This window comes from Lycium ferocissimum, chromosome 2 (genome assembly GCF_029784015.1).
Source record: "Lycium ferocissimum isolate CSIRO_LF1 chromosome 2, AGI_CSIRO_Lferr_CH_V1, whole genome shotgun sequence".
Taxonomy (NCBI): Eukaryota; Viridiplantae; Streptophyta; class Magnoliopsida; order Solanales; family Solanaceae; genus Lycium; species Lycium ferocissimum.
In genome coordinates this window covers 16,899,837-16,922,005 of record NC_081343.1, presented here as the reverse complement: position 1 = coordinate 16,922,005, position 22,169 = coordinate 16,899,837, and the positions used below count along the sequence as shown (strand labels likewise).

General features: G+C 37.5%; 1 protein-coding gene and 1 long non-coding RNA gene across 10 annotated transcripts; both read left to right on the top strand.

Moving 5' to 3' along the window:
* The first annotated feature begins 5,707 nt into the window (after nucleotides 1-5,707).
* LOC132033747 (uncharacterized) lies at nucleotides 5,708-20,956 on the top strand. 9 transcript variants are annotated; one of them, XR_009408871.1, is made up of 11 exons: nucleotides 5,710-6,176; nucleotides 9,072-9,143; nucleotides 9,223-9,347; nucleotides 9,452-9,612; nucleotides 10,202-10,271; nucleotides 11,134-11,188; nucleotides 12,620-12,703; nucleotides 13,519-13,557; nucleotides 19,193-19,239; nucleotides 20,038-20,282; nucleotides 20,407-20,956. XR_009408871.1 is itself a non-coding variant. In XM_059423802.1 (10 exons), exons 1-10 carry the CDS (start codon nucleotides 6,033-6,035, stop codon nucleotides 20,513-20,515), a joined length of 906 nt encoding a protein of 301 aa, XP_059279785.1. In that variant the 5' UTR covers nucleotides 5,714-6,032; the 3' UTR covers nucleotides 20,516-20,956. The 9 variants fall into 9 exon arrangements, 5 of the variants coding, with proteins under 5 accessions (XP_059279815.1, XP_059279793.1, XP_059279823.1 ...); XR_009408870.1 differs by having other exon boundaries at nucleotides 20,038-20,309; XR_009408872.1 differs by lacking the exon at nucleotides 20,038-20,282 and adding an exon at nucleotides 19,537-19,627 and having other exon boundaries at nucleotides 5,711-6,176.
* Nucleotides 16,528-17,998, top strand: LOC132033740 (uncharacterized). The gene is made up of 2 exons (XR_009408861.1): nucleotides 16,528-17,771; nucleotides 17,901-17,998. It is a non-coding gene; the product is annotated as an uncharacterized LOC132033740 (long non-coding RNA).
* Nucleotides 20,957-22,169: the final 1,213 nt, after the last annotated feature.

The window sequence follows — 22,169 nt, the reverse complement described above, 5'->3', positions numbered from 1 at the left end:
CAAAAAAATAATAAACATCATTAGTAGATTAAAGAATAAACAAATCACACACATAATAATAATGATAATAATGAATATTTACCACTGCCCATCAAATTGCTGACTTAAAATTTCCAGAGGGATTTGACTCCTCAAAATGCCTTCATAAGTCCTCATATCAGGGTAATTGTGTTCATGGGTAGGTTCCGCTTTAGTAACTTCAGCCTGAATTCTAGATGGGGTTGCCCTACGAGGTCTATTTCGGGCTTCCCTAGGAGCTATAGCCATGACTTCAAGTCGATTAATGGGGACCTTTTGTATGTACGTTTCAAGGATGTTTAAAGTTATGTATTCCCTATAATCGTAAGGCGCCTTCAAATAATCCGTCAAAGAATTATCGTCTTGAATGTACCACTGTCCATAACTAACTACACCTTGAGGCTTAAATGATATTAGATATCTTCTAATTATATTTAAATCAAAATCACCCATACTTACTTGTAGTCTATTATACAAGGCTTGGAGTAGTTTTGAGAATTTAAAGTTAAGTGGAAACTTAACATGGTATTTTGGGGAAGAGTCATAACGCAAATTATTTTCCTCGAATATAATTTCTCCGTCCCAGAATAAAGAAACTCTAATTTTTGAAATATCTTCCATTTCTTGACTAATTTAGGAGTACAAAATGTAAAAGTTGGATGAAACTTAGAATTTGTGTAAAATACAGAAATTAGATGAAACATAGAAACTGTGTTTTCCTTTCATACAAAATCCATATTAATAAGGTTTGAATGCGTTTGAATTTTCAATAAACGCATGCATGCAATTAGTGTGTCTTGTAGTGTTACGTCAAGTCAAATTAAGTACGGAGTGTTGCATAACGCTTTGAATTCTCATGCGTTTTGTCAAGTATAGTCCGGTTGCACGGATATAGCGCGGTAATTTCATGTTCACAGTCGAATAACAGTAAGTTAATGCGTTATTAATATATAATGCAGTAAATTACTGCGTTATTCTGACATAACACATTATATTACTGCGCTATATCTGTGCGCTGTGTTGTCCACCTCAGTTGTCATATAGAAAAACGTCATAATTCGAATCCAAAATTTACGTTTCGTGCTAGGAAGTGTTATATAACGTAATTGACGAATAACTACCAACCACACAGATTGAGTTACTATGTCATTTTTTAACCAATTTGGAGATATTAGTCGTATTACAACGTTCTCTCCAGGAGATATATTTCACGCAATGGGTAGGACATGGGAATTGGGTGAAGATATTGAATACTCGAATAACCCGAATGAAAGATACAACCAACGTTACAACAATATGATGACAGACGAGTGGAATTGGTGTGTTAGGGAGGCTACGGCACTGGAACAAAACTTGAGGTCACTAGGGCTTAAACGCCCAAAAAGACGTGCTATGTCAATGCCTCGTGGCACTCCACAAGAGTTGAATTTTGCTCTTAACCGTTTTCGTGAAGAGAACAATCGGATGAAAATACGTTGCCTCAGGGTAGAATATGGTCAACTTAGTTACGTTGGATTCAGATCCAAGTGGGATTCGGACTGTGAGATGTCCGATAACGATGATTCCCCATGATATTATTAATAGTTGTACTATATTAAATAAAGTTGGTGGAGAAATAATCATGATCCCGCAACCTATTGAGTTTGATACTTATATAAAGAGCCTTTTGCTATGTTATATCCCGTATTTTCAACAACGGGATAATTTGAGCTAATATGACAAGTTAGGATACAAGGCTATTCCGAGACAAGAAGTCGGGATTTTCTTTAATCATGACTTTGTTTTAAATACCTCGGTATATGACTTTGTTGGCATGAAAACATTAAGGAAATATTTGGGGCCAAAAATGAATTAAGAAAATTTGTGGAATATGGAAATAAAAGGGCCAAAGTGGCCGGCCATACTTATGGGCCATGGCCATATAAAATATTTTCTTTGGCAACTTAAAAGATGACTAAGTCATCTTTCTCCTCATTTACTTTCTAGAAAAATCAAGAAAATAAGGAGAGGGAAAAGAAGGAGACAATCGGCCATAGAAGAGGAAAAGCAAGATCAAGAAATCTCTTCCAAAAAAATTGGTTCTTCTAGCAAAACAACTAATTCAAGGGTGCTTGTTAACGTGGAGGCGTTATTCGGATCAACAAGCTATTCGTTTCCCTTGTTCATCACCTTAGTGAACGTGTGAAGTGAAGAAGAAAAGGTAAGAATTAATTCTCTTTTATGTGTTGTGAATGGTGTGGACGTGTTGTAGTATGCAAACATGCATGAAATTCATGAAAAATTAGATGTTGGAGTTGAACCGTGGCCATGAACTATGCATGGCTTGTAGCCGTGTGTTTCCTATGTGTTGTTGGAATGGTAGCTTGAATTATATGTAGTATGTTTCCTTGTTGTTGTAGTGTATTGAATGAGTGTAAATTATATATATATGTGTGGGTACTAGGATGGCCGAATGTATGCCATGTTGGAGCCAAGGATGAGCAAATGTTACTTAAGGCTCTAGTTGTTGTCGTGAGTTTTGTATCGTTAATGAACCTTTGAATGATCCACGTTGATGTTGTGAAGGAGGCGGGCTGTTTTGGAAGCCATTAGGCTCGTAATGTAAATTTTGTAATTTAGAGAATGACATTGTTTATGCATGGTTTGGTAGTATAATTTATGGAGTTTGAAAGAAAGAAATGTGGGAGTAGTGTTCTCGGGTTTGGAGTGGAATTCGGGTAAGTTGGGACAATGTTTGGGTTATTTGAAAAATTGTGAGAATTGTTTAAAGTGTTCTTGAATATGATTTAAATGGGTTCGGATTAGTAATGGAACGTATGAGCCTTAATGTTAATTCGATTATATGAGTATAGTTAAATATATTGGAATGTCCTTAAGTATGTAGCAAAATGTGTTTAATGTTGGAATGTGTTGGAATTGGATATTAATGTTTGAATGTATTGCGAATTGATTATTGATGTTGTATTTTGGTTGTTGTTGAATTTAGCCGAGTGTAAATCTCGGGGTTGGTGAATGTACAGGGGAAATCTTTGCCGAAATTTCGTTAGAATTTAATGTTCGTTTGAATATTGAATGCCTAAAAAGTTTGTGGCTAATGTTAGCATAATTGGTGTTATGTAGATTTTGGAGCATCCGAGAGTTGAGCCTTGACTTAGCTTGCGAGCGGACAAGGTATGTAAGGCGTCGCTTTCTTTCATTTGGCATGTCCTAGCGCTATTAGGCTATGACCCGCATCTCGGGGTCGTTCTGTTCTTAAATCCGAGCTTGGATACGTGCTTGTTTGATCCTAAAGATTGATTCATTATGGTGCTCAATATAAGGTCCTTAAGTTTTCAAATAAATGAGTTTCAAAAGACTTGTAAAGATTTTGACTACAAAGAGGTCCCGAACTTCAAACGTCCGTAACTTTTGCATACGAGCTCGGAACGCCCCCAAACATAATATGTATGTTCATAAGACCTATCCCTTCCCTAACTACCATAGTCGGGCTCGGATGGGGGTCGGCACCCGTCCGTGGGGCCCGCGGCTTTTCTATGCTTCCGTAATGATTTTCGGGAAAAGGTTAATACTATTTTCGTTTAAACTTTGGCATATGGACTTCTTACTTACTTTATGATTTATGATTATGATTTTATGCATATGACTGCTCACGACTCCGCTCGTGCTTATGGTTATTGCCTCGTTCACCGGATCCCGGGCCGGTTATATTTCGTGCGCGTTATGACATATTCTGGTGTGATGCTGTGTTACGGTTCCCCGAGATCCTCGCGAGAGAGCCGGGCTCCGTTTATATTGGTGTTATGATGTGTACGGTGTTATGGTTGGCTATGATGTGTTACGGGGATATGTCGGGTTACGGAGATATGAAACTTTCGGTGTGATCTTTGTGGTATGGCGCCATCGACAGCGGCGACCATCGTTCTAAGAGCCTGTGCATGACTTATATTTTGGTTACATATTTGACATTTTACACATCATATCTATTTTTTCGTATTCTCGTTATCGTGATTCCGTACACTTTTACATACTCGGTACATATTCATCTTGACCCACTGTCTTCGGTCGCGTTTCATGCCCGCAGGTACTGACGCTCAGTTTGAGGATCCACCTGCCTAGGTCATCTATTCTGCTTTCTGGGAGTGCTCCTTCTTCCGGAGCTCATATATTTTGGTATATTATCTTCTGATGTATATGTACATTATTATTCAGGGGTACGACGGGGCCCTGTCCCGTCATATGGTTTCGTTATTCTGTTTAGAGGCCTGTGGATATGTATGTGGGTTATGGCTATGTCCGTACGTATATGTATATGTGATACGTTTTTTTGGGCGGTTCCGCCGCCCGTTCCTGCCGCCGCTTGCCGTATACGTGTATATGAATATGCCCCGTGTGGCCTTTGTTGGTATTTTTCGCGCGTTGTGTTAATTTTGGCTAGTAAGAAAACGAGAGGAAACTCGCCCAAATTTTATTAAATATTTGAGTTACTATTTTTGGGACTTTGGTACGTACGGGTGCCCAGGTCGGGCGCTAGTCGCGGCCTACGGGGTTGGGTCGTGACATGCTACTTAGTACTACTTAAAATTCAATGTCAAATAGCAGAAATATAGATTAGTCGGTATTTTTTCCACAGGATTCAAATAGCAATGGTGATGACAACTCAAATCAAAGCAACTATTCGTTGATTCTCAACCGATAATGGTGGAATTCGTGCTAGACGATTTCAAGCCCCACCTTTTAGTAGAGCGTAATGACGATTTTCTCGAGCTGAAATATTCAGATCCACGTGAATATTATTGTGGTTTACGTCACGAATGGGCATATCGGTATGCCGAATCACAATGTCTTGTTTGTAACTTGAAAAATCTCAACGCTCAAATCCCAACAAGGTACTCAATAACCATGCCTCGAGTAGGCCCAGAAACTTGCGAGGAATCGTATTAAAAGATTAGAAAAAGAAAAATGGGTAATGCTAGTAAGACGTTGTAGATTTTACATGTTAAAGTTGGCCGAAGAACAAGCATCATCAATAAGTAGAGAATTAATATCTACAGAAAAAAAATGTCTTAAGAAACCCAAAATATTGTTCTGAGGACGAAATTGAGGACTTCTATTCTGACGATGATTAAGAATATTGTGATTTTACTTTTATGTTTAATTTATGATGATGTTGTTAATTTGAAGAATATTAGTAAGTTTAGTTTTGCACCAACTCAAGGGCATGAATTGATAAATGTATTTTATGTTTTTTCTTTCTTTGATGATTGTATTTTTACTACTTTCGGTTTGTTATTAATGAATAAGTTTAATTATTTTCATATTGTTATAACTTAAAGCTAATGATACCAAGTCTTCAAACAAAAATAGAGTTCGAACACTTTTCAACCATTAAAATGACAATTCAAAATTTTGCTTATTCTTGATGTATTGAGCCTACTTTATTAATCGCACAAAAACAAATACGGTTCTATATAAAACATTGAAGTTTTGAAGTCCCAAAACATAATTAATCTGTGGCTAAAGTACGTAAAAAGGTGTAAAGAAAGAGAGTTTAACCAAAAGAAGAAAAAGAGGATCCCTTTAACATTTACTGCATTAAAGGTAGTATGGTCACTTTTTTTTTGTTGGGATATTTTGGTTCAAATAGTCTTTTTTGGGTCATTTTGGTTCCGGATTCGGTGCAATTGACACGCATGCTTGGGTAGCACTATATAAATGGAGGAAGGAGCCCATTTGAAGAGGCAAAACGAAATGGATGGCTATGTTCCCTCCACGACTCCAATAATCTACACTTCATCTCTGCTATTTTCTCCAAGTCGCGGTGTCGTAGTTGCTTTAGAAGTACTCAATCCCACTTTGAGTAATTAGTAGAATGTAAAAGTAGACCCACCGCAGAGCAATTAGATTGATATTACACATACTGGAGCAAGTAGAATTGGAAGAAGGATTTTGAGTTATTAGTGTGTTTTGGTATTGAAGAAAATGCAGAATGACGAGGTAGTGGTAAACGTACACCCATGAAAGGTATATCTTTCTCAGAAACACTATCAGCCTTTGCATTTGCATACATTGGCGTTGGCTGTAACGCATACATCAAGCCCACTCATGCTTCCACAATTATGGCTAAGAAGACCAAGAGTTCCGACACACCCTCTTCTAAAGTACCTACTCTCTCCTTGCTTACTTTTCCTCTTCTTGATTTTATCTGAATTCATTTTTAGGTCTATCATATATATTCTTAATTATGTCTTCATTGAGGACTAATGAATTTTGATTCGAACTAATGTAAACACTTATGGGGTAAAACGTGTTTTTTCTGGGATGGAATAGTCCCAAAAAAATAAAAATAAAAGAGAGGTAGAAATGTGATTTGTTTTTCAGAAAAAGAATAGTCTCATACTGGGGCAAGAAGAACAGGCGACTATTGATGCATCATCTGGTCCTTTACAGGATACGGAAAATCAGAATGGAATTTTGCAAGTTGGCCTGCACATCACCATTATAAATAAACAACTGGAATTTTAAATTTGTGGTTGAGGGACTAGTGTTTAGTATATGTTGATTCTTCAATTAGAAAAAGAGAAGTGATCAATTATTGCTCTTGACGGAAGTTCTGTGAAAAACCACTCAGATTTGTCATACACATTTGGTGATCAGTGTCTTCCAAATGGAAATGTACTCTCGGGTAAACAGAGAAGCTGAGGAGGATCCAGAATTTGACGGTTCGAGTTTGAAATTAGACCAAGCCGTTCTGATTTATTTTGTTCGAAATCTATTATTTGTACTTGTTAGTGAATCTTTTAACATATAATACATGGTCTGAGCTAATACCACTGGGTTTGGATAAACCCATAACTTCTTAAACTACATCTATCCCTGTAGAGAAGTAGATTGTGATGCTGCATCGGGTCTGTTCTACAATGATAAGGAGCCATTGTCATTATGCTTTTGGATAATATTGAAAGGAGACATAAAAGTTAATGGGACTTCAAGAAACAATAAACAAGTATATAAAAGGGCAGCCCGGTGCACTAAGCTCCCGCTATGCGCGGGTTCCGGGGAAGGACCGGACCACAAGGGTCTATTGTATGCAGCCTTGCCCTGCATTTCAGCAAGAGGTTGTTTCCACGGGTCAAACCCGTGACCTCTTGGTCACAATAAACAAGTATTTAAGGAGAAAGAAAACGGGGTTCTTGTAGCCTATCTTAAGTAGTTGGTCATTAACCTCCTCTCTAAATTATCATATTTCCTGATTGCCCCGCCAAATTTGAGTATAAACTAACCTCCACTATAGTTCAATATTTCATTTGGAGAATATTCCTCTCTTCATCAAAAGTTAGTTGGACTGCTACTTTTTAGTTATGAACCAACTATTGTTTAAATATACTGCCCTGTCTATTGTATTTTAAACTTTGGTTAATTTCTTAATATCTTTGGGACATATAGTTTTCTTTTACCATAATGAATTCATTGTACAAATGGTTGCTATTGTTCTATAAAGTAAAGTAAATTAAAAAAAAAAAACTTTTACGTTCCTTACTCTATTAGATGTCAAATTTTGAAAAATCAAAATCTAGTAGTATCATATTTTAGAATTTTAAATTTAATTTAAAGAAACATTAGCTGTAAAATTTATAGAGATTTCACTCAATAAAGGAAAAGGAAATGAAATCTACTAATGATTTAGGTTGTCTAGTTAGTTATACCTTGTTTTAAGAAACGTAAGAGATTGCTAGGACTATGTTGTAAATGAACACATTTAATGACAAACTACAGGGAAGATAGTATAACTGGACTTAAGAATTATCAAGGCAAAATAGATAAAATGTGAGTAATAGGATATGAAACATTGTTGTGCTTTGATCATGACCCAAGAAAATCTCAGTATATAAGGACCCTAAACGCTCATTGTGATATTCAGCAGCTTGATAATAAGCACTTCCTCGCTTATTTTATGTGTTTTAGTTTGACTGCCTCGGAGTTTAATAAAGTAAGGAAGACTTTTATATCTTGTGGTCTTAATCTAAAGATGTGTATAATGTACCAAAATGCCTTTTGATTCTTGTGGTCTTAAACATGCTATGTAGGATATTGGAATTAAAGAGTTATTAGAAAAAAAAAAAAAAAAAAAAAAAAAAAAAAAGAACAAGAGGGGTTTGCTCAGATGGTAAGCACCGTCCACCTCTAACCCGAAGGTTGTGGGTTCGACTCACCAAGGAAGCAAAAAGGGGAAGCTCCTAGGGGAAGTGTGAAAAAAATAAAAAAAATAAATATAAAAGGTGGTCTTTACTTGAAACAAATTAAAAGGACAGCAAGACATATAAATTGAAACAGAGGGAGTAGTACTTTTTGTTGCTGATACCATGGGATAGAAATGTACAGAACTTGGCATCATTTGTCTACCTAAAGACAGAGTGCTTTTTGTCTTTTTAAGTACTCTAAATAGCTTCCTTGTTAGCAATCACAATCTTTTGGATGTTATGGATAAGGTGAGTTATCAGAAATGATAGAAGTAACGAAGAAACTTTGCTCGCTTTGTCAAACATATAGGCACTCCATTTGTTTTGAAGTGATTGGAAATGTTCGTCTGTCTATCTATTGTTTTTAAATGAAATAATTTTGCTGCAGTATATCTAAGTTGCTCACAAGTGGATCTATCGCTTGTATGGCCACCTAGACATGCAAGTGTTAGAAGTGGATTTTGAAAGTAATTTTCATTGAGTGCTGGAGCTGGTCAACTGAAAAGATTTTTGGGGATCATAATTGTATGATGGAGAAATTATTAAATTGGACACAAAATCACAGTTGCTCAAAACTAATTGCAGCAAACAGTTATTTGGACGTCATGGGATACCAAACCATGTATTAATCCGTCCACTGGAAATGTGTCCTAGTTTTGCCAATCTTTCCCATTTTTCAACTGATATTTGCTTACTTTTTACAATTTTTATAGTACTTTGATAATTCCACCTAGAAATGACAAGATTGTTCTCTAATTTGAATGTCAAGCTGAAATATTTAAATCTTATATACTTTATTTCTTCGAGTTCAAATAGGATACTGAGACACCTCCTCCGAGGATTACATCAAACTTGAAGCAGAATTTGCAGTTCCTAAGATTATGGAAGGTCAGTCTTCGATTAATATCAATGGAGCCTGTATTTAAATATTCCTTTCAGCAATTCATATTGCGGAAAAATCCTTTAGGAGTTCCAAAAGAGAAAATCCAGTACTCCAAAGCCTGCTACTAGTTATCGTAAGAAGAAGGTGGAGAAGGAAGACCTGCCAGAAGATGATGAGATCTATCGCGATCCTACTTTGGCACTATACTAGTAATTTTTTTTTTCCAGGTCTTGTCTATAATGAATTTTCTTGTTCGGTAGACATCATAATGGATGAGTTGAGAAACTACTGGTTTTCTTTGAACTTTCTGTAGTACAAATCAGGTATTGGATATTGCAGTTCCCGTCTTGCTTGTTGATGGATATAATGTGTGTGGATATTGGCCAAAGTTGAAGAAGCATTTTATGAATGGAAGTCTTGACATTGCTCGTCAAAAGCTCATTGATGAACTTGTATCATTCAGTTTGCTAAGAGGTTTGGGTTCTTCTTATCCTTCAATGAGCCTGTTACTATGTTGCGTTAAAGCTTGCTAGGGCACATGTAGAAGAGCCTGGCTCTAGAATAACATGAATAAAGTTATCTCCGTGTGACCCATATGTAACTCATTCGAGTTGTGGAATCAGGCACTGATACTTGCATTAGGCTAGGCTGCCTACATCACACTTCCTTGTGGTGTATCCCTTCCCTATACCCTGTGTGAACGCAGGTTGCTTTGTGCACCGGGCTGCCCTTTTCATATTTGCGTCTCAAAATTCACTTGAAAGGCTCATAACTATCCTTGTAGCGATTACCTTCTCTTATACTTGTATTTTCTGAAGTAGTTATCTGATACAGATTCTGCTACTGTTTTCTATTAGATGACTATTTTCTAGGACTAGTTATATTTTTCTTGCAAAGCTTTATGTTGGTGTTTTCTTCTGTTTTCCATCAGATAATTGGCATCTAGATTGAAATAAGCTGGTAGAAATCCCGTATTGTCAAACTAGTTGCTCTCTGTATACTTATTCATGTCTAATTAATTCTCGATGGATAAATGTCCCTATCTCATTTCAGTATATTGCAGAGGTGAAAGTGGTGGTTGTATTCGATGCCATGATGTCTGGACTACCTACACACAAGGAAAACTTTGAGGGGTAATTCCTATTAGACAATGATAAGCAACCCCCACAGTTACGTTCTGTGGATATATATCTGTCTGATGGACAGGCTCTCGGATTTGCCACTCCCTCCATTTCAATTTGTTTGTCTTACTTTCCTTTTTAGTCTGTGCCTCTTTCTTTTTTTGGCAACTCTTTAATTCCAATTTCCCACATGACATGTTTAGGACTACAAGATTAAAGGGCATTTTGGTACATTCTACATATCTTTAGTTTAAGACCACAAGATTCAAAAGTCTTCTTTACTTTCTTAATCTCCGTGCCAAGTCAAAGCCAGACAAACAAATTGAAACGGAAGGAGTATTACTCTTTTGCTTGTTCTGTCATTGCGTAGTTTCAACTTATGAAGTCAGACTCTTCTCCTTTCAAAAGGTAATATGTGGATATGCCATTGCATACTAATGCTATATGCTATTGATTGTTAATAGCAAGGCAGTGATACATGCTTGTGAAATATTCTTGGGCCTTGACGTGATATACGTCTATTATAATATTTTACTTGTTTTATTCATTGTTTATAATATAAAAACAATTATGAGTCTGGAATTGAGTATACTTTCAAGGATTTCTTATTGTGGTTTTTTTCAGTCTCTATTTTCTCCCACTTTTGAGTTGTTCAAGTGACAAAAGACGAAGTCTGATTTCGTTATCATATTTTTCATGTTCCTTGATATTTGATTCAGAAACCAAACTTGCAATGGTCAATTTTTCTAATGACAGTTCATTTATACGTCTACTTTTCAGTTTCTTAGATCTTGTATCGATCTACTTGTCCTATTAAAGCTCTTGATATGCATTTTAGTAGTAGAGTTCCATGACTAGCTACTTTGTTTTGCAGCATTGATGTAGTATACTCAAGTGAAACATGTGCTGATGCATGGATTGAGAAGGAGGTGAGAATGTGATGAAGTTCAATTTTAGAGAAGATTTATCATTTTTATTTTCAAGTTGGTGGGTGAATGAATTTAACAATGTGTGCTGGTTCTAGAAGTATGTTTTGTTTTGTTTGTTTGTTTTTTTTTTTTTTTTTTTGAAACAGTTAACATTCTATTATAGACAAAGCTACACCAAAGGTGTACTTCAGTAATACTTACAAGTAGTGGTTACAAAGGCAAAACCTACCACCTAGGACCTTCACAGACAATCTAAAACAGTGACAATGTCCTCAGCCTCTTGAAGAAGGTCTTGAATACACCAAAAATAGAAAAAAACTAGACAATTCATTTTCAATTTCTGAAAGGAGATACTCTTGTCTTTAAAACATCTCTGGTTACTCTCCTTCCAAATTGCCCACCAAATGCAAGCCGGGACAATCTTCCATCTCTCCTTGTGTCCTGACATATTCCCATCTCTATTCTACCAAGCTAGAACATCCAATGTACTCCTTGGCATTGTCCACCTGATTCCCCTCAAAGCTAGAACATCCAATATACTAGAAGTATGTTATCTTGATAGCATTTTTTGATGGTAAATCGTCTTTCTGCGAGAACAATTGCAAAATGAATGCTCATTTGCATTAGAAGTTAAGGTTGAATCATTGCTTTGACTTAGTATGGGTTGATGTTCATCTGTTCTTACCTTTTTATCCATGTCATAATACAGTGCAGATTTTGCTGTCAAGATTGTGCATTTAGGATCAAGATAGCGCACTTCTGTGCTAATCCTTTGTATAGCCTGTTTGGCCAAGCTTTTGCGAGGCCAACAGTGCTTATTTTAAAAAGTGAGGTGTTTGCCAAGCTTTTAGGACAAAATAAGTGCTTCTGGGGAGTAGCAGAAGCTGTTTTTAGAAGCTAAAAGAAAGTGGCTTTTCTCCAAAAGTACTTTCTTGAAAAACGCTTTTTAGAAAATAAAACACTTTTTAAAAGCTTGGCCAAACATAAATTGTCGCTCAAAACTGCTTTTCAAATTGATTAGCCAAACAAACTGCTTCTCACCAAAAGTACTTTTTTGAAAAGCACTTTTCAATATAAGCTGATTTTAGAAGCTTGGCCAAACAGGCTATTAATTCCTATTACAGAAAACCATGTCTAGCTTAATCCTTAACCAGATGAATGCATGGTATTCATGTGAAATCATAGTTTATGTCCCATGAATTTCCTAGTCTATTTTGCTGACATTAGAGTTTGGACCACAAGAGGTTGAAAGGGAATTGTACTTGGTATGGTTGAACGTGAAAGTTACCTCTCCAGTTCCTGTGTGATCTGCAACACCACCATTAGATGCAAAACTGCCTTACAATGGATAATAAAAACTAGTTTGCTTGATGCACATACCTTTAAGTATAATATTTGGACTGATAGATTTGTTCTCCATAACATTGATAGGTGGTCGCATTAAGGGAGGATGGGTGTCCAAAAGTCTGGGTTGTCACATCTGATCATAATCAGCAGCATGCAGCCTATGGAGCAGTATGTACTTCTTCCTTGACATGTGATCTAAACGAAAAAGAACAATCAGTTTGCTTCTAACATTTTTGTTTTGGAAAGAGGATGGTTGTGAAACGCTCCTTTTCTTCTTTGACTAAAATGACTATTTTAGTGCAAGTTCTTTGAGGTTGGTATAGTATCAGATGGTTGGAATAGCTCTCATCCCTTTGGGTCAGTGACTGGGGGTGGGGGCATTCACTTTAGTTAGGCAGACTGGCTAAATTTGTTCAACTATTAACTCAAATATTTCTTCATTTCTCAGATTTTCTTTTCAGGCTTAACACTGCACTTCAAGTTGTGCATTGTGCGTCCATTTGTCAAAGGCCATTTTTGTTAATGTTACTTGTCAAAAAAACAAAACAAGCGAACTGTGAAGTGCTTGGTTACTATCATCAACTCTTTAATCAAAAGGCAGAAACAGATTTCTTTTGCTGGTATTTGAGTTACATACATATTGGTTTTAAATGTCATGTTCCTTCAGAATTTTCTTAATTCAAGTGAAGTTCTTATGCCTGTGATATCCTGATCCATATACTAACTGAAGTACACCAATAACTTTGCCCTCTGCTTTGAATCTGATTATATATTTCTGATAGCACTCACGCATTTCAAAATTTTCTGTTACTCTAAGCTTCCATGGGAGTAAAGCCATTAGCTATCTGTTTCAGAATAAAAAAATAAAATGAGTAGCTATTTCAGCCACAGTTGGCGACCTCTTTTCATCACCATCCATTCTCTAGCCAACATCCTTTGGGTAGAGACTGATTTCCTTGTTCAAATTTTTATGGTTATACCAGGGGGCTTTTGTTTGGAGCTGCAAGGCATTAATCTCTGAGGTAATATGCAAATATCATCTTCTTCATGGTGCTTGACATTAATCTTTGTCATCTCTCAATTTGCTTTGCTACTTCATGTCTCGAAACAGAAGAAACAAAGTTGAGAGTTTCAAGATTTTTCTTTCTTTTATTTCTTCTGCTTAATGAAGAACAAAGAAAATAAAAGTTTGTTTTGTTTTACTTGGGCTTTTATTTCATTGAGTGAGAGGAGAAGTTGAATGTTTCTATTCTGTAACTCGAAGTAAAGGAAAATAATTTTCTTCATTTTTTACTTCTTAACCGCCCTTATTGTTCCTTTTCTATTTTATTTCATAATCACAGATAAAGACTTTACTAATGCAACGCACCCAAGGGTGTGGCGTAGTGGTCAGTAAAGTGGGTTGAGAACCATGAGGTCTCAAGTTCAAATCCAAGCATAGATAAAAAACACTACGTGAGCTTTGGTGGTCGGAGTTACCTGGTAACTATTGCTGGTGGGAGGTGGCAAGTATCCCGTGGAATTAGTTGAGGTGTGCGCAAGCTGGCCCGGACACCACGGTTATTTAAAAAAAAAAAAAGACTACTGATACAACCTTGTTAGGATCTGCTGCTGCAAGATGTTTTGGTTAGCTTGTGAAAATAACGAATGAGGAGATTGCAGTGGTCCTTTGTCCTTGTTATTTTTTTGAACCAAAAAACAATCGAGTCTAACTCTTAGCTTGTCACGACCCAAACTAGCTAAGTTGCGCGGGCACCTACCTTTCCCACCTCGGTAGGCGAACCCTTATCCCAACAGTCTCAAATACATGAATTAATAAATAAACAAGCGGAAGAGATAGAAATACGTAAGTCTGACATAATAATAGATAGAATACGCGGAATACATCAAACCTCCCCAGATATCTATCTAATCATACAAGAGCAACTAACTAGATACTACAAAGTCTAAAAATAACAAAATACATCAAATGTCTGAATGTCTCGGAACGTAAATAAGACATAGAATAAGGAAGAATCTCCAAGGCGGCGAACGTCCCCATGCTCACCCTGTAAGACTCGAAAGCAGCAACTCTTGCACAAAGATCAGCCACGAGAAACGGAGGTCGATCTTACCTGGAACTCTGCATTCATAAAAAAATGCAGCAAGTGCAGGTCAGTACAAACAACAAGTACTAGTAGGCATCATAGGCCGACTAAGTTTAGTAACACATATCAAGTCAATAAAGTAAAATAAGCAGGTAATTAATCAAGGTATAAGTCAAACACAAGCGTAAATCAAGTACACGTCATCACCTAGGTTATAGCATCTAAACCCAGTTGTGTCAAGTCTCAAATACTCAGTCCGAATCTGTATATCACAAGAATATCACAACAGAAGCCAAGTGCAATGCAATGCAATAATGTATGAAATGTATATGCAATGCAATGCTGTGTACACATGTACTCCGGACGGAAATATCAACGTCTCGGTAGCACTGACCCGTAAGGGGACTGCGGAGTCCATATACCTCGCGGCTGCGGCATAAACCTCGGAAGCACGTGCCTCATGATTCCGACAAAAACCTCTGCAATCGGTACGCACAACCTCGATTTCGGGACAACCATCGGATATCGGTCCTCACGTCACTCTCATCCAACTGAGCCCAGCTTATCACAGTGTTTCCTCAAGTATCGTCGGTGTGTCAACAATATATCATGAAGGATGAGAATGCGTGCGGGTATGAGTTCAATGTCAATAATCGCATCAATATTACAAGTACCAAGTACGGGTACGCCAACAATATCATGAAAAGGCTACACAAGTCATATAGAACACTATTCTCGTATCAAACGTCAACAAGTAAGATACTACAATATCATGAAAAGGCTACACAAGCAATGTAGAATACTATCCTCGTATCAAACGTCAACAAGTAAGATCCTACAATATCATGATCAAGATATATCAATACTCTCCAATATCTAGTATCATCAGGTGGCATCAAACCAAAAACAATAGAACAAATCAAATCACAACACAACGGGGTGGCTAGCCCCAATCACACAACAGGGCCCAACCTAAGACAATATTCAACTCAACTTCACACCCGAAGGTTTACATGCTTTTTCCGACAATATCGTCTAAATATATGCTTCGCTAAACGAAGTCTCACCATAGGGCAAATCGTAACCTACCTGGAAGGCCGAACAACAATATCACCAACAATCACTCCTTAGCCTTTCCTTTCCTTTGAGCCTCGAGATCAAGAAAGGCTAAGCATATTCGAATCATGGAATTAAAATCAAGAAGAACATCAAACAAACCCTACTTCTATTCAAGACCCAAATCCCCAACCTATGGAATAGAGTTTATGAACTAGAAGGGTGAAATTAGGAATCTAAAGGTCCCAACATGAAATTAAACCTCTACGTGGTCAATTCCCATCAATAGCAAGCTAGAATAATCAACAATTCACTCAATTTCGGATTCTAGGCAAAACCCCCAAATTTGGGTATAAACCCTAACTTTCAATTCCACAAATTAGCCTCTAATTAGGAAGAAGTTATGAAATAGAGGATTCTAATCATCAATTCAATGCTTAAAAAAGCTAACCCAACCAACAAATCATGATTTAGAAGCCTAGAAAGAATATTTATTGAACCCCTTCTTAATCTTCAATCACTTAATGAACTATCAAGATAAAGGGATTCTAAGATGATTAGGGATAATGAAATAGCAAAGGGATTAGAAGGACTTACCACCAAGAATTTTTCTCCAAGAATACCCTAGATTTGCTCCCAATAGCTCAGATTTCGGAATATTAATAACTGAGAGACTAAGGGCTTTAATACACAATTAATAAAATAACATGCCCGATACCGTTACTGCGGCTGCTGCGGTCCCGCTCCGACGGCCTCTTAGACCCCTGACGGTATTCCCACAAATGCTCGGGGTCAAGTTATGGCACCACCCAACATTACGGCTTATCGTCGGGGGTAAGGGTGCCAGAAATTCCCAAAATAAACACAATCTCAATCCGAAATCCCGACTAATACCCGAGGCTATCTGTTGACAAACCACATACACAGACACACATAAAACCCGCTACGAACGCACTCGTGGCCTCGGAATTCCCAACGGAGGTCTCGTTGACCGAGTCAACCCCCGATGCCTCAATTCCAACTTTCCAACCCAAGTCCCAAAATGCACCCGAGTGCATTGGGAACCGAACCAGATATGCACACAAGTTCTAAATGACCATCCGGACCTCTCGGAATCGATGGATTTCCGAAAAAGGTCCGTTTACCTAAAAGTCAACTTTGAGTCAGCTCTTTTTGCTTAAAGCGAATTTTTCCCAAAAAGTCACCAAAATCAACCCCGAGCACCTCGGGAAGCGTGTCAATTGTCCCCTGGGGTCAAAAGTGAGCTAACCAAGCTCGGGGAAGGGTCAAAAGTGCCGAAAATACTATAACGACCAAGCGGGTCGTTACATAGTTCCACAAAGACGCTTGGGTCCTAAGGTCAATTTTGTAGCACGTAGTATGATTTTCTAGAGGATTCCAATTTCTGTTTTCTGCTTGTAGGGAGGTTTTGCATTGTCAGAGTCCAACATGGCCAGCGTCAGGTGTACCCTGTATAGTTAAGTCAGCTTGGTCCATGGCTCCATGCTATAGCAATGTGAACATTTAATGAAATTTCGGGAACCGGAAGTAGTGTGAAACCAGCTCAGATATTGTTCCAAAAACACAATTACCGTGTGGCAAACTTCTCAAACAAAACATCCTAGTTTGCACAGTGTACCCTGATTTTAGCCTGGTTCCATTCAACTATTATTGTTCTTTGACCAAGTGTTACCCTACATAACAAAACTTACTATGTTCAGGTCTATTGTTCCTTTTCTGTGTAATTCCCAGTAAAACAAACTTATTTCTAGTCTTAGGTGAAATGCCAGATAATATTGGCATGGCACCTGATAGGCTGAGACAACTATTACCCGAATGAGTTTTAGTTTTCAATTTTTGTGCTGGACCCTATGGGCCCTTAAATTTCACAAGAGACTTATCACATAAGTTCTTAATACTATTTTTACTCTCCTTTATCCAAATTTTTTTGAAGCTATCTTTACTATCATCTAGTCAGATTCTTATTTTGAACTCAAGAAGCTCAATCGATTACAAAACCGTTAGGTTGAGGGGCAACGAATTTCCTGAGGGAAGGAGATGGAGAAGGAAACAAACAAAATCTTCAACTTTGTGTTGCATTCTAAGTTACTCAGACTCTTCTAAAATGTCGTCGGGTGCGTGTCGGATCCTTCAAAAGTAGTGTATTTTTGGAGGATCCGACACGGGTACGGCAACAGTTCTGAAGAGTCCGAGTAACTTAGGTTGCATTTTTAATTGACATAATACATAAACAGGCACTCAAACTTGGCCTTAGCTGGCAAGTAAGCACTCCAACTTTGGGAGTGCACATATGAACACCTCAACTTGCCCCCACTGTCAGTTGAACACTCCAACTTACAAAATGATCATCTAGACACCTCCAAAATTATGTGCCACGTTAGCATCCACATGAGACACAGTGAGGCCAAGTTTGAGTGCCTATTTATATATTATGCCTTTTTAATTCTCTTTAATCTCTTGGAAAATCACATCTATTTTATTTTCGTTTATTATTAAAATTTGTTTTCGTTAGTTAAATATTCATGTTTAGAGGCTTCCTTTTTCCTTCCCAAAAATCTCTTTGTTTTTTATCTTTTTATTCTTTAATATTTGTAATTCTCTTTCTTTTCTTTCCTTTTTTTTCTTTCTCAATCTTCTTATCTTCTTTTCCTTCTCCATTTTCTTTCTAATGGAAAATTATGGGAGTTGCTCCTCAACTTAATGGGCGTAACTTAACAACCTATTGAAAGGTGCTTCTTGAGTCCAAAAAGGAAGTTCAAGAGCTTACATGAGAGTCATTATAGTGTAGAGCTTGTGGCAATTCCGCCAAGATCTCTTTGTTAGTTGGAGGAAGAATCCGCCCGAATCGGATTTTTTGAGGAACGTATCGAGAGAGAATTGGATTTGGTTAGACAATGTGTGGTTGGTAAACAAGGATCGGTTTTTTAGCAAGGTACAGAATGTATCGTCAAATATTCAATATGATTCCACAATCTAGTTTCGTTCAAGTAACGGATTCTAGCCAACTGAAAGGATGCAATACTATTGTGTTAAGTTTAAAGCTATATGGTCTTTTGCCCTTATGTATTGTGTAGTAAGTATGTTACTCAGACTCTTCAAAAATGGACATGGGTGCATGTCGGATCCTCCAAAAGTAGTGCATTTTTGAAAGATCCAACATGGGTGCAACATCATTTTTGGAGAGTCCGAGCAACAACTTACTGGTAAAAAATGTTTTTTGTACGGTACATGTACTCTGAGACTAGTCTTATTTTGAGTATAACTGACATTTGGATTAGAGGCTTTAAGAATGTGGTTTGCGCTGTTGGCATTGGCATGTTATCCTACTTTGTTTTAGTTAAAAATGTCTAACACCTGTATTCTGTCATGGATATGAAGACTAGGTGCTTGAATGTTCTGATAAAGTGTTTGCACTAAATAGTAACAGATACTTCTATGTATAGTCTGCACCCTACTTCTGATGTAATTTCCCTGATCCTTTGAGATGATGTAGATCAAAGCTTCACATAAGGAGGTTGAGAGAATGCTGCGGGAACATAGGTATATTGCGTAGCCTGAATTGTTTTCATTTCTTCTGTAATCTGAAGATTCCCCCCCTACTTGGGTTGGAAAAAGATTCATCTGAATGTATTTTTGGAAGGTTGAAGCCACTCACCTTTTCCATATTCTTCCTTGACCTCTCAAGAAAAAAATATTTAACTTAGTGGATGCTAGTTTGCAATGTTCTGTTCTTGTATTTACCTTACACTTGTTTTTTGTTATGCATATAATGTATCAGGCTTTCTTAAAGAGAGTTTTCAATAATGATTTTTTAACTAGTTTAAAGTTGTGTTGAAGGCATTTCTTGTGATTAGCCTTACAATCTACTTATTCTAGTTGAGGTTTGAAGGGACATTGCTGGATCCTTCATCTTTCTTACAGCATGTAGGTAAGCGTCATTTAGTACTTGACCTGCTCAAGCCCCTTGTCCTTTGCTAAGCGGGTGAGAATGTAAACTCTAGCATGTTGATGAAGTCTAATGTATTTTCTAATCTGTCTTGTTTCTTCTGATATGACGAAGAAAATGCTAGGTTATGCTTGACAAACAAGTATACCCCAGAACTAATAACAGTACGTACCTCACTAACTGCTTGTAAGCTAAACCCAAAGGCAATTGTCTCGTGAATCATTTTCTTGGTTTTACGTTTAACTGAAGACACATAATTAGAAATTCTTGAAGTAAAAGGTTGACAATACTCATTTTGTATGATTGTGTGTGCACAATAAAATTAGGAAATTGTGGTACTGATGTTGCTTTATTTTTGTTGTTATTGCTCTTTTCCCCTTCCGCTGAAGTAGTTATCATTTGCATTGTGGACATTTCAATTTCATCAACTATATATAACTATCACACCTAAGGGTGTGACCTAGCGGTTAATGAGTGGGTTAAGAACCATGGGGTCTCACGTTCAAATCCCAACAGACAAAAATCCAAGGGCGCGCAAGCTGGCCCGGACACAACGGTTATTTGAAAAAAACTATGTATAACTACCCATTCAGGATACTCCTTTCCTTTCCAGCTGTCGAATCAATTGGTGAAACTAGTAATGGGAGGCTATAGTATGACTAATGTATCCTATTCAACATTGTCTTTGTTTCACACTTAAGTAATTTTATTCACATCTAATGTGATGCTAATAGTTTCTTGATGTATCGATTTCTTTGCAGATCTACTTCTATGCAAGGTAAATTGTTAAAGCACAACCTCGATGCAGAAGTTGTGGATGCTCTCAAGGACCTCAGGGACCAGCTTTCTCAAAATGAGATGCGAAGGTGATATAGTGTCACGAGAGGCTATATCAGAGACGAAAGAGAATTTTAAGTCAATGGATGCCTAGTTATCACTGCACTAACAACTTTGTGACGGTACTTTTGGGATCACTATAAATACATGCATCTTGAAAAAAGTTCCAACCATGTGTGCATCTTGGGCTGATGCTACCTTCAACATACATTTGCCTCTCGGGTTATACCTTCTACCTTGTGACGACATCATGGAGATGCATACATTTAATTATCTTTCCCAGTTCTTGCTGTCCTTTCAACCCTAATTCAACAATAGTTTCAGAAAAGCTGGATGTTGTATTTACAAGTTGTGTGTCGATTCTACATTGTACAGCAGTCTGCTTATAGGGAATGAGTGATATACAAGTTGGATCAGTTAATTGTTCTAGCTTTGATAATATTGCAAATATAACCTCTTATGATGTTGAGTGCACCCCTTTCCTGCTGCAGCTCTCAAATTGTGCATGGTGGTTACGGAATCACTGCATTCTAGTTTGCGTTGTTCATTCCCCCACAGAGCAAAGTTCATTTCTTTATTATATATCTGCTAAACATGCCTATTGGCTTCATGTGATATTTTGTTCAGCTCGCCTGTTGTACCCAATGCAGTCCGTGTATTGGCTGTATTCTGTTTATTGGCAAGAGTCAAATCTGGGACTTCTAAGTGACTATATGTTTCTACCATGTAAATCATGAAATGTAAGTGTTTAGGGTGTTTGGAAAAATTGTACTTACACTTGTCTATTACTGTGAAAGCACCATAGGGCAAATAATACAAAATTATGGAAGAAAAAAAAAGGTATTCATTCTGAGTCGATAGATAACTCCTCTTTGTTTCTGCTGATCAGTCATGCAGCTAATGTAGCATTGTAAATCTTTTGTTCTCTTCGTCTCAATTTATGTGACACATCTTAAATGTAGCGCATAGTCTTATTGTATCAAATATCAAATGAAATGGAACAATATATAGGTACATTAATATGATGAAAATGATTTGATCCTAAAATATTTTCCTTGAGGGGGAAAGTGCATAGATAGCCGCTTCAAGGACCGCTATTTAAAACATGTTTGAAACGTACAAGATTTTTTTATTCCTCTCTCTCTCTCTCTCTCTCGGCGCACGTTAGGTGCCATTGCTAACCTGCGCTTTCCCCATGGGTCGGGGACGATCGAGAAACTCACGCTCCGGTCAATAAGGTTGGGCAGTCGCCACCACATGATTCCGGTAGAATTGTACTGAAGACCAAAGGGAAAATACAAGTGAAGGGTTTCACTGCCATGGTTATTAGGGGATATGACCTTCAATGGCCCGATTTATCGGTCATTTGTGCTCACTCCAAATTTCCCCTAGCTCCGGGAACTCAAATAAAGACTGGGCAACCGGAACCTCTAATAACTGTTGGGTCCAGCTCGGCTAGTTCCAATAAGGGAATGTCTCTTGTGTTAGAGGTTCAGACAAAGGCGTCAAGTTCGATTTCAGCTCCGAGTTCAATTACTGTTGCTGGTAATCCGATCCCGAAACCGAACCCAATTGTCGATTTGAGGGGCAATGATGTTCCTTCTCCACTAGTGGAGATTCAAACTAATTCAGCTTCGATTGATGGTCAGGTATGTAATACTGATGTTCTTAATTCGAGTACTGCTGC

Coding starts and splice junctions, on each gene's coding strand:
- LOC132033747 (XM_059423802.1), top strand. CDS start 6,033: ATGAAAGGTATATCTTTCTCAGAAACACTATCAGCCTTTGCATTTGCA. Junction 6,177..9,071: donor CCGACACACCCTCTTCTAAA/GTACCTACTCTC, acceptor GAGTTCAAATAG/GATACTGAGACACCTCCTCC. Junction 9,613..10,201: donor ATCATTCAGTTTGCTAAGAG/GTTTGGGTTCTT, acceptor AGTATATTGCAG/AGGTGAAAGTGGTGGTTGTA.